The sequence below is a fragment of the Acromyrmex echinatior genome, chromosome 5 (assembly GCF_024713525.1).
Source record: "Acromyrmex echinatior isolate Ae372 chromosome 5, ASM2471352v2, whole genome shotgun sequence".
Classification (NCBI taxonomy): domain Eukaryota; kingdom Metazoa; phylum Arthropoda; class Insecta; order Hymenoptera; family Formicidae; genus Acromyrmex; species Acromyrmex echinatior.
Window position 1 is genome coordinate 4049893 of NC_141856.1, and position 13438 is coordinate 4063330.

At 34.0% G+C, this 13438-nt stretch overlaps 1 protein-coding gene and 2 pseudogenes across 1 annotated transcript; all 3 read right to left on the bottom strand.

Moving 5' to 3' along the window:
* Positions 1–283: 283 nt before the first annotated feature.
* Positions 284–2884, bottom strand: LOC147909719 (uncharacterized). Its single transcript, XM_087406460.1, has one exon. It carries the CDS (start codon positions 1026–1028, stop codon positions 291–293), a length of 738 nt encoding a protein of 245 aa, XP_087262586.1. The 5' UTR covers positions 1029–2884; the 3' UTR covers positions 284–290.
* A 3567-nt stretch (positions 2885–6451) lies between these two features.
* On the bottom strand, positions 6452–7909 carry LOC147909720 (uncharacterized; annotated as a pseudogene).
* Positions 7910–11784: 3875 nt separating this feature from the next.
* LOC147909721 (uncharacterized) lies at positions 11785–12468 on the bottom strand (annotated as a pseudogene).
* Between the last annotated feature and the right edge of the window lie 970 nt (positions 12469–13438).

Sequence of the window (13438 nt, forward strand, 5' to 3'; positions counted from 1 at the left end):
TTCTTCATGGCTGTATTTCCTCGTTCTTGTATCTTCTCATATACACGAAGACAGGACCTGAGCTCGTTATAATTTTGAGCTCCATATAACATCACCTTGCTACTGCTATCCGATATACCATCGATGGTGCACTGTATCGTTGATTCGACGTCTATACCTCCTTGCAACGCTAATTCCCTCATAGTTAAGTATTCTTGAATACTCTCATCCTTCCTTAACTTTTTTTTGGCCAACTTTCGGTGGATGTCTTCACTCGCAAGCTGAATTCTTCCTTCAGAGCTGCTTTCAATTTATTCCACAGTACTCAATCCCTGCACAAACGTTTTAGCGACACCCTTTAGGGACTTGCGGTCAAAAACCAATTTTTGAATGTCATTCCACTGAAACAGAGTGGCTAACTCCTCAAAATCTGAAATCCATCTTTCAATCGTATAGTAGTCGTTCCCATCGAATAGACGGATAGTATCTTCAACATCTTTGAAATTGAAAGTAATGTTCGTACTCTTTTGTCGTCCCCTTCTTGACAAATCTCGTTCGCCGGCCTCGGAGTCAGTGCTACTAGTAGCCAATGACGGAGTATTTATTTTGTCGCCTGCTCGCTGATCTTCCGCTAATTTTTCATCGACTCGTTCAGCGCCTCCTTGCTGTAACTCATCGGGCTCCTCTTCCGACTTTTCCTCGGTTTCTACATCGTCGTCATGCGCACGTGGCATTCTCAACGTTCTAATGTTTACGAGCGCTCGTGTAATTCTCTGTCGCAGTTCTTCTTTGGCGCCGACGTAGCTCAAGCCAAGGATATTACATATAAATGTCAGATCACCAATCGAGAAAATGGCAGAGTATTCTAACTTTGCACGAAATTCGACTGAAACATCGTCGAAATTGAAACTACAGAAATTACGTAGTTGGTTGCGACTAGTGCGATCTCCGTCTTTTTCGAATATAAATTTATACAGCGCGTATACGGCTGGGCGCGACGACGTTCGTATCTTATCAGTGATTGACTTAATCTTTCGTAGCGTCTCCATATTTATCACTAATGCCCAATCGTCTTCAGTTTTCCCTACAAACAAAATGGCCAATACTCACGCTCGTCAGCCTTCTCGAATGTTCCTCTACCAACTTCCCACCAAGATGACAGACTATTTCCCGTATCCTCTTTCTCCCTTTCTTCTCGTCTTTCCTCTTCGTTGCGTCTTTCTCTTTTCGTCTCTCTCGTCTTTCGTCTTCGTCTTATCCTTTTCGTCCAACTTCTTTCGTCTTTTCGTCTAATCTTTCTTCTTTCGTCTTTCGTTTCGTCTTTCTCATCGTTATTTCCACGTAGTGTCGTCGTCGTTGTTCACTACTTGGCGTCGTTTTCCTCGTGCAGAGCGTCGTTCCTCGTACCTCGTGCAGAGCGTCGTTCGTCGTTCTCGTGCAGAGCGTCGTTCGTCGTTTTCGTGCAGAGCGTTGTTCCTCGTACCTCGTGTAGAGCGTCGTTCATCGTTCTCGTCACCGTCAAAACCTAGCTCGATCCCGGACGAACCCCCAAATTATGTAGGATCTCGTGGAAGACCCTAACGGAATAAATGTATCGAGGCGTAGGTTTTCAATGTGACACTCGTTAACTTAGCTCAAAAACAATAATGTCCTTTCTCACGCGTCTCTCCCCTCGCTCAGTCTCTGCGTCCTCTCGTGGGGTCGCCGCTTTAGCTCTAGCGTCCGCGCCGCTCGAAGGGGAGAAAATAGCTCTAGAGAGCACGCGTAACTTGAATTCGCAGCAATTGTAGAGATTAAGATCCCCACAATACTATATCCTAATTAATTATTTTATTACAAATTACAATTTTTATATTAATTTACCTTACCCCTCTATATTTTTTTTTCAATCATAATTTTTCTATAATAAATTTTAATAATGATATGCCTGACATTAAAAGGATTATTTTGATGAAATAAATTATGTATATTTTTATTACTTTCATTATTTAAAACTCTTTCCTATAAATCTCTCTTAACTTATATTTAACAAAATCAAACTATTTCTAAAAACTTCAAAAATTTGTATGCCTCTTCTTTACATTAAAATATATATAATATTATTATAATTATTTTATAATTTATAACAATTATTTAATTATTTTTTTATTGCATAGCAGTGAAATTGCATAAAACTGCATCGGTCTAAAAATGCGTTAAAATGCAGTAGATCAAAGGTACATAAGTATTGCACTGTGTCGAACGTGCATAATCTGAATTGTTGCTAAATTGCACTTAAAGTGTCATCGCATCAAATTTATATAAAAATTGCACCCCAACAAACATAAATAAAAATCCATCACCTCAAAAGTGCATAAAATTAGAACGATCCAAAAATGCATTAAAATGCGCAAAATTGCATAAGGACACAAATAAAACTGAAAGTTAAGAAAATTCATAAAATGCATCTCATCATGAAATTGCATAATAATTGCATAGCAGTGAAATTGCATAAAACTGAATTGATTAAAAATTGCATAATAACTGCATAGCAGTGTAATTGCAGAAAACTACATCCAAAATGAATTAAAATGCAATACATCAAGGTGCATTAGAATTGTTTTTTGACGTGCATAAACTTGAATTGTTTTTAAAAGATGCATTTAAAGTGCATCGTATCAAATCGTATGTGTAATGCTCTAATCTTCCCAGTATTCGAAAAATGGAGAATTTTGGATTCGGGAATGACCATACGAATTGCTAAATCATCATTGTCGAATCCAAAATTCAAATTTTTCGGATACTGGGGAGATTATATATATCATACAGGTAACACATCACGAATCAGATATATGTTTATATTACAATGCATAAGTTCATACATTAATAAACATGTCAACAAATACAAATAAATATTTTATATTATTTATTGTTATATTATATTATACAATAATTATTACACATTAATGTAATATATAACATAGTATAAAATATATATCGATTTCTTTAAAGCTAACTTCTCTTTACATAAATTGCTCAGGTATATAATAAAAATATGAGAAAATATGAAAAAAATCTATACTTTAAAGGTGGACGCAAATGAAAGCACTTTATATCTCAAATAAAAAGTAAAATGTATATACAGAATAATGAAAATTATAATTTATTTAGAAACAATTATACATAATCGTCTTTTATCGATCACATTTATCATTACTTGTAACAATTATGCTTTTTGCGCACCGTTAAGATTATATTAAACAGCGACAGAACATATTTGCAGAGGATATCGTTGTCTTGGAAGTAATATATAATATAGTATATGTAAAAACTAAATTTGAGGTATACTAATAATTATCAAAGTTGTACATGTTAAAATAATGCATGTATATACGTATTTTAAACTCATGTATTTATCTCAATAATACGAGGGGTATCCAGAAAATAAGTTCCGTTTGTATTATACGTTTAGTAAGGTCGATGTATGAGCGAGCTGGCAACACAGCATTGAAGAGGGGAAGCTACCGAATAGAATGAGCGGTGTTCGGCGTCAGTAGCTCGTGAAACACGGTCAGGAGAGGTTATCAAAATGGAGTCCTCCACTTCGCGTCCCGCCACCTCCATTCCGATTCCTTCTCGAGTTGTTTTGCGCGGCATCATTCAGTTTCTTTTTGCTCAAGATTTTAAATCCCTTTGGTGTGTCCCTTCTTCACGACAATGCTCGGCCGCACGTCGCTGCTTCAACAACTGCACTTTTGAATTAGTTTAGTTGGGATGTTTTGACCCACCCACCGTATAGCCCGGATCTAGCACCATCGGCGTACCATCTTTTTACGAAACTGAAGGAGTCCTTGGCCGGAAAACGCTTCCAAAGCGACGAGGAAGTTCAGACAGCTGTAACTAACTGGACTAAAGAACTGGCGGGAAGTTTCTATGCAGAAGGGATTTCGAAGCTTGTTTCCAGATATACAAAATGTATTGAGATTGACGGGAATTATGTAGAAAAAGACTAGAAGTTGTCAAGTATTATCCATGTAAATTTTAGATTTTTTCAATAAAAACTTTATTTGTAAAAAAAACGAAACTTATTTTCTGGATATCCCTCGTAAAATAATAATTTTTTAACACTTCATTGCATTCATATGGATTGCTAATGCTAAATCAAATTGATGCTAAAATAATGTCCGTATCTTTCCGAAAAATTAGCTTTGTACTCTAAAACTCAAATAAAATTTCTTTAGGTAATGTCGTTGTTCATATAAATTAATATAACAAATTCACAAACGTTAAACTAAAATTTAGTGATATATAATACTATTAATAATAAATTGTTAATGATAAACGATAATGTTTCAATACTATATGTAATATATTATTAATGAACAAAATAAAGGATAATTAAATTTTATCTACAAAATAATTTTCATACTTACTAGATCACATATCGATACATTATACTCTTAAGGACGGGTACGATTGCGATCCCTGATGAATTTGTCTATAGCTGGATTTTCCTTTATTATTGTTCCTATCATTCCATGATCAATGTATTCCATTGTGTTTTTTCTGCATTGGGGTACTTTGTATCCCAAACATAGTATGAAGCCAATAAACAAGCTATTGATTTGCAAACAGATGGCTGAAAAATTTTCATTCTAATCTCAACTTTCACGTTTTGAAATTATTTTTGCTATTATACGTTATTATGAGAAAGGTATGTGATTAATATAATTTAATAAAATTTATGTATTATCATGAATGTCTCTTTCCTCTTTATGATACACGTAGCCGAGATCGCTGAGAAAGTATTTTTGGTCGCTAGAAACAAACGACTATAGAAACAAGGACAGAGTCTAAAGGATAAATTCGCTGTTTCGCTCGACGGAATCAGCCGGGCGTGTCCGTACGGATCCTCACCGATTACAATCAGAGCTTCTATCTTTTTTGTTTTTTCTGTGTCTCGCTGTATTGAGACGATGGAAAATAAAAGAATCTTTTTGAGCCGATTTCTGAAATGCTGTCTACTTTTCTTTTACAATCGCTTAACTCTCAACGACATTAGATCGCGCGCGGACGTGCATCTCAGAAACGTCGCAATATAAGAAGTATGCTGCGGCCACACATTCCAGGAAATTATTATTAAAATATTTTTCTTCTTATATAATTGTTTATGTTATTTCCTTAATAATAATGATTGAACATCATATTAATAAGTAAATGCAATTTACTGAATGTAATGTATTTTTACAATATATTATAATATTACTTTATTATTTTTATGACATACATTTGATTTCTTTCAAAAAGCTACTGATCACGCTTTTATGCAGAATGTAATATAAAATTTTACTTTACTGCGTCATACATCTGATCATCTGTTTGTATTATTTTTTAGCGGAATAAACCTGGAGAATGCACTTAAAAGACGCATCAATAATAGAACGAAAAAGATAATAGAGATTTTTTGCAATAACGTGCAGATGAACGCTAAAATCTTTTTTTAATTAGTCGCTAAGAACAAGATAACGTGAACATGGTTCACAATTCTTTTTTCCTAGAACAAAAACATAAAAAATAAAAATATTTTGTATGCATGTGTGTATATATATTATTAGGAAATCGCTTTAACGATACGTTATCGCCGACCACAGATGGCGCTTCTAACAGCACGTTCATCTTCCGCGTGCTTGATTCATCAAGGAACAGTTCAAGAATTCCCTGCGTCGCGATCCCTCCTCAACATATATATATGTACATGCATACGTACATAAAATTTTTCACTGTCATGTTTTTGTTCTACAGAAAAAGTTACATGATCGATATCTTTAGCGTTCACCGTATCTGGATAAATGGTATTGCAAAAACTCCCTAATATGGAATGTTATTGTTTATTATAATTATTATGTTGCACTTATTGTATTAATGTCAATTGTATTGTAAAATGTGTGTGTGTGTGTGTGTGGGCGCGCGCGCGCGCGCGCATACTTACATACAGATACAATATTATTATTGATTCTTTGCATGTATACAAGGTGTTTTATTTTAATTGATGCACTAAAATATCTTTAGAATAAACATGGGATTGAAAAAGGTAAAAGTTGTATGATCTGTATAAGGGGGACGAGTAATAGTAAAATTAATTTTTGAAAAATTATTTTTTTAAAGTTGATATTAAGTTGATTATTATTAAGTTGATGTCTCCCTACAGATCATACTTTTGTCTGAAATCTTCCATGTCTTATTCTAAACATTTTAGTGCGCCGATTAAAATGAAACACTCTGTATATATAAATATGCAAAGAATCAATAATAATAGGAACATAATAATAATGTCCTTCTGTGTGTACGTATACTTGTGTGTATACGCACATACACGCACACAGATAGAGATGGAAAGTTAATATTAATAAACGAAATAAAGGATAATTAAATTTTATTCACAAAATAATTTTCACAATTACTTAGATCACGATACATTCGATACATTGTACGCTTAAGGACGGGTACGATTGCTGATGAATTTGTCTATAGCTGGACTTTCCTTTATTATTGTTCCCATCATTTCATGATCAATTTATTCCATTGTGTTTTTGTATGCATTGGGGTACTTTATATCCCAAACATAGTATGAAGCCAATAAACAAGTTACTGATTTGTAAACAAATGGCTGAAAAATTTTCATTCTAATCTCATCTGCGACAATATAGGCTGCACCAATACCTCCCTCCATTGTGAACAGAACTAGTCGAGGTGAATCGCCTTCCACAGTCATTAAATTTTGTGTAGAAGACATAGCCTGATAGAAAAAGGAAATTAAAATTATTATTTTCTGAAGAATGGAATTTCTATATTAATTAATAGATATGAAAATACATACCTCTTTCACAAGAAACAAAGGGGTATTTTTTTTAAATTTCTTGTTTGTCACAGATTCGTAGAGTCTAAGTACGGCCTGGGCTTTACCTAATTCATTCTGCTCAATGTCAAAATGCTCAATGTCTTAGGATTTCAATCATAATATTTACTTTTTTGATGAAGGCTTCTGTAGCTCCTTCCTCCTTCCATTTTTTTATATTAATGCAGAATTCAAACAGAATCTATATAGAAAAAAAGGATTATTTTATATTTTTCTATTTACTTACAATTAATTGTTATGTTATCAGTAAGTATAAGAAACACATTTAAATCTTACCAAAGTATCGAATTTGAGATGTGGGTACTTTTCAAGAAACCATTTCAGAAATCCTCTTCGCATCATTCTGAATGCATTTTTTCCGTTCATGAAAGGTATCTTTAAATAACCGTCGCACATGAGGAGTGTCACCTTTGATCCTTTTTTAACTCCTTTAAAACATTCTTTATGTTAGTTTGTATTTGCTGTTGAAATCATTTATATTTATGTACTATTTTTATTTCATGTCCTATTCTTTAACAATTTGAACAATTCATTTAAAAATCACTATTTCACTAATAGTTGCTGATATTTAATCAATCTGAATATTCAGCAAAAACCGCCAATTCCAAATAATGTCGAATATTCGGTGCATCTCTAATGCAGATTACAGATTACCATAAAATAATATCTTACTTGTACATCAGATTTATCTAATGCTAAATTGTTTGTTGTATCTGCCTGTTCCTGAATAATAAAAGGAATGTCGTTGATATTCTTCTCCATAATATATTCAGATTCTAAATTCTGTGTACAATTCATTGTACTGCTTGTAATAACAACAGGAAGAGATGTTGAAAAAGCAGGGTTAAGATCTATCAATAACACTGTAACATCACTTACAGTAGAAATTTCATCTTCTTCTTCAATGTTGCAAAGCCTACTTTTCCCTGGAATAGCTTTTTGCAGTACAATTCCTTTTCTCTTCATCATATTATCGAGAATATTGTCCGAGGCACAGGCTTTGGCCAAAGCTTGGCGTAAGCATTCTGCATCATAAATGGTTTAGAAATTTCACACACTTGTATCGTTCACCAATTATGCAATAAACCTTGCGTTTTATGATAGACTACACTAGAACAATTACGATACAAAGAATTTTTAAGCACGAAAGTCTTTTTCTTGTTCTTAATCCAATATGGCTCCTGGTTCCAGCCAATTTCGGAGACAAACACGCATCCGCCAAGCGATCTCATGAACGATTGTTCACGTTATCTTCTTCTTAGCGACTAATTAAAAAAAGGATTTTAGCGTTCATCGTATCTGCACGTTATTGCACAAAATCTCTATTATTTTTTTCGTTCTATTATTAATGCATCTTTTAAGTGCATTCTCCAGGTTTATTCCGCTAAAAAATAATACAAACAGATGATCAGATGTATGACGCAGTAAAGTAAAATTTGCTGATCAGTAGCTTTTTGAAAGAAATCGAATGTATCATAAAAATAATAAAGTAATAGTATATTGTAAAAATACATTACATTCAGTAAAACGACGTTTGACGACCGTTTGATCGCGCGTGGACATGCATCTCAGAAGTGTCGCAATATAAGAAATATGCTATGACCACATCCAGCAAATTATCATTAAAATATTTTCTTTCCTATATAATTGTTATTTCCTTAATAATGGTGATTGAACATCATTAATAAATAAATTTTACTGAATGTAATGTAATTTATAATAAAATATTACTTTATTATTTTTATGATACGTTCCGTTTCATTCAAAGAACCATTGACTACGCTTTGTGTCAAGAATATATAATAATTTACCGCGTCATACATCTATTATTTTTTCTATTATTTTTTAGTGGAATATACCCGGAAAATGTACTTAAAAGACGCATTAATAATAGAACTTCAAAGATAGAGTTTTTGCAATAACGTGTATCCAAATACGGTGAACGCTAAAATCCTTTTCTTAATTAGTTGCTACGAAAAAGGTAACGTGAACATGATATCGACTATGTATCTTTTTCCCTAGGGCAAAAACGTGAAAAGTAAAATTTTTTTATATGTGTGTATGTACATGAGTAGGTATAGATCGGTTCTAGATCACTATGTGTTAGTGTATATACGTATATGCGGTATGTATGAATATGTGTGCGTACGCGCGCGCGATGGGGGGCGAGGGGGAAATTCATTATAAGACTTGCGTGGTGTATGGGGGGCGAGGGGGAAGTTCGTTATAAGACTTGGGGTTTGAGGGAGAGGGGCTGATATCACAGAACGAGAGAACCGAAGGGAGGGGGTGTGACGTTACTGGGCGAGAGGACCGCAGGAAGAGATTGCGTTACCAGGGCCTATGGTAGAGGGAGGCAATGACCGCCATGTTATTCTCTCTTTTCCACCCTTTATAAGATGCAATTTTCTTCCTCTAACTCGTTTTGGCTCTATACTTAGCATCTTACTCATGTTCTCTCTCTTTCTCCTGTTGCAATTCCATATTTACCACATTATTCGTGCGTTCTCTTTCTCCCGTTGCAATCCTATACCTACCACCTTACTCATGCTCTCTTGCTTCCTCTCGTTGCAGTCCCAAACCTACCATATTATTCGCGTTCTCTCTTCTTCTAGTCATATTCTATCTCATGTTCTCTTTTCTTTTTGCTCACAATTTTTTAAATAAATATGATATTTGTTTTACGATTTTTTGATATGACTTAGCAATAATTTTAATTAAGCAACTAATATAATAATATTTAATAGTAATGTAATACAAATAGCTGAGTATTCTTAATTATCAAACCATTATAAACTATTAGAGTAGCGATCGAACACTTATTGTATTACGTCGTACTACTGAATAGCTATCATATTATTAATTAATTCTAAATAACTTTAGAGAAAAAAATTCTTTGCACTCGCGGTAAAGAGAAACAGGAATGTGCAGGTTTCAAAGTTGAGTGATAAATAGATGATGTCATAGAAGCGAAAAACATATATTAGGATTGTAGAGAAAACCCAGAAAGAAATAGAGATTAGAATTATAATTTTTTATCATTCAATTTTTATTTTAATAATTTGATTAACTTATTTGAGGAAAAATTGCGCGCCTTCTTATCTATAACTATATATAATACTAAACCGCTGAATAGAGGCAGGGAAAAAAAGACTGAAAGTAATTAAAAAATTTAGTAATATTTAAGTATCATATTATATATATTTTTTAATAAAATATTAATTTATTTCTTACTTTAAATGTAACGCAGTGTGTACAATTTCATCTGAAGCGCACATTACTAATTCATACTACATGATTGAAGTTTCATCATAAACTTCACGCAATCTTTTAATGCACACATACGTTTATTATTAATACAATTTTGACGTATAGTAGTCACAAATTGTTGAAATGTATTCTCTCGCACGCGATTTTATTATTAGGTGTTGGAATTAATTCGTAGCGTTTTACAAGAGATGGCACAAGCAGTACACTATTTCGTTGTTACCTATAGTTCTGTATACATTGTAAACATCTATCATAGGACGTCATTTGCCGTACATAACCTTTCTTGAAATCATAAATAACAATACTGTATAATTCATTGAATATGTCAAAATTTGTGCCAGATAAAGTGTTTTTGCGGGGAGTTTTGCTTCATTACTTTAATATGAACAAAAGTGCAGCTGAAGCTCATCGTATTTTAGTGGATGTGTATAGTGAACATGCTCTGGCTGAGCAAACGTGTAGGAAGTGGTTTGCACGTTTTAAAGCTGGTGATTTCGACTTGGATGACAAGGAGCGACCTGGTCAGCCGAAAAAATTTGAAGATAACGATTTGCAGGCACTGCTCAATGAAAACTCATGTCAAACACTTAAAGAATTATCTACGTCATTGGAAGTTGACTTCTCAACAATAGGAAAACGTCTTAAAAGTTTGGGCATGATCCAGAAGGAAGGACATTGGGTCCCATATGAATTGAAACCAAGGGATATTGAGAGACGTTTTCTCACGTGCGAACTGCTGCTTCAACGGCAGAAAAGAAAAGGTTTTTTGCATCGGATTGTTACCGGTGACGAAAAGTGGATCCATTATGACAATCCAAAGCGCAGAAAGTCATGGGTTAAGCCCGGCGAACCATCAACATCAGTGGCAAAGCCCAATATCCATGGCTCAAAGCTCCTGCTCTGTATTTGGTGGGATCAGAAGGGTGTCATATACTACGAACTGCTAAAACCGCATGAAACCGTTACTGGAGATCTCTACCGACGGCAACTGATGCGCTTGAGCCGTGCATTGAAGCAAAAACGGTCGGAATACTTCGAAAGACACGATAAAGTCATCTTGCTGCACGACAATGCTCGCCCACACGTTGCAAAACCGGTAAAAACATACCTGGAAACACTTAAATGGGAAGTGCTACCGCACCCGCCGTATTCTCCTGATATTGCACCTAGCGACTACCACTTGTTTCGATCATTAGCTCATAGCTTGTGCGAGCAGAAGTTCACATCTTACGAAGATTGTACAAAATGGTTCGATTCCTGGATTTCATCTAAAGATGAACAGTTCTTCCGACGCGGTATTCATTCACTACCCGAAAGATGGTCAAAAGTAGTAGAAAGTGATGGGAAGTACTTTCATTAATGTATTTTTTAATGCTCATGTGAAATAAATAACATTCTTTCATTTAAAAAACGCTACGAATTAATTCCAACACCTAATAAAAAGATATGATATTTATTTTACGGTTTTTATGTTGCGATTTTACAACAGAATGATACAAGCACAATTTTAATAATACAATATTTTAATGGTATAAGTTGATCAACCAAACGCGCTTTCTTATTAAATACTTTAATATCATGAAGATAAATGAAGAAAGATTTATCTAATATTTAATGCAGCATGTACAATATAATTTGAATCATAGATCATATTCTATAATAAAATTTTTATCATAAATTTTGTGCAAAGTGTTTGCATCGCGTTTATTAGTAATATAATTTTGTTTTAAAAATGATACAAAATATTTGAATTTTTCACTAACACCGTACGTACATTGACTTAGTTTATAGTACGCATACTCGACACATTGCTCGAGCTCAAATAAGAAGAGTATGGTTATTGGTTTCATGTACAAGCATGTATCATACAATGACAATTTTATGTTTTTGGTATCACATACTTTAACAAGTTCTATATTCAGATCTTGAATAGATGATGATGATGATGGGACAGTTGACTGCATTGATCGCTCAATATTTGAACGTCTCTCGATGGACGCCTTCCACGTAGCATGAGGCAGGATTATATGGTTGCCTCGGTTATCGCAGATCGCAATTTCTACATGAGACGTAGATCTCACGACGATCTCGATGTCCAACTTATACGCTGTCAATGTCAATGCATATCTCCTTATCAAGATATAAGGCATGTAGCGAGGTTTCGAAGATGTATAAGAAGATGTGCTGTAGAAAATAGAAAACATGTAAATAGATCTTAGAAAAATACATAACGTATAAAATATATAAGCAAAATTTATAAATATTGAATAAACTTATTGTCTTTCGTACGCTTCATTCTGTTAAATTGGAACATAATAGTTCATTTTCAAGGGTAGTGTACTTTGATACAATAGAAGCAATCTGCTCTATGTAGTAGGAACGATCCATAGAGCTGATATAATAAGACTTATGTATTATAAGTCCCTTTTTTTAGATCATAGTGATCACCACCACAAATTTTTAGGAGCTTCACATTCCTCTGAATCCTATTTGCGTATTGAATCAACTGACTGAATCAGTAATGTCTCCATAAGTCTCACTAAAGTGCTCCATTTCACATTTTCCTTCAATATATCCAAGTTATCACTGAAAATTATTATTTTTACATCAAAAGTTATTTCAATTTCTTCAATAGTAATACTAGACGGGTTCTAACCCATGGAGCTAAAGGGGAGCGCGGGGCGCAAGAGGTACTCGTAAGAGCGGAGGGTACTCGTAGACGCGGAGAGAAAGGAGGAAGGTCTCGGCGCTATCGATGTTTACGTAAACATAAGATCCCGGTCGAATGATTATGTAAACATGACATTTCGCTATGCGTCCCTTATTTTTTTCGCCGCCCTGCCGCCGCCTTCCTCAAAAATGCATCGGTAACAAAGACTTGCATACACTTACCGCATATACTTACCATTTCTCTTCCTCTTATATTTAGTTATCTTTCTCGCCGTGTTGTCGCTCCCGTTGTATGTTCTTCGCATGCAAATATATTTTATCATATTTTTATTCAATGATTTAAACAGAGAGAACGTTTAATACGGTTGTAACTGTCTGAGCGTGAAGATGCGCGTGATATGATAGCGCTACGATAATAAGAAAGGAATAAATAATATCATACACCTACATAAATAATTTAAATATGCCTTTACTTTTATATATAACATAATTTTACAATATATAATTCTTATTACATAGTTCTTACAATATTTATAAGCAGGAACTTAATTTAATTTAATTTAATTTAATTAATTTCAAATCGCATTTTAAGCACCTGCTTCCGATTAGCAATAAAATGTACAT

Excerpts from the sequence above, each read along its gene's own strand:
- LOC147909719 (XM_087406460.1), bottom strand. The coding sequence starts at position 1,028 with ATGGAGACGCTACGAAAGATTAAGTCAATCACTGATAAGATACGAACG.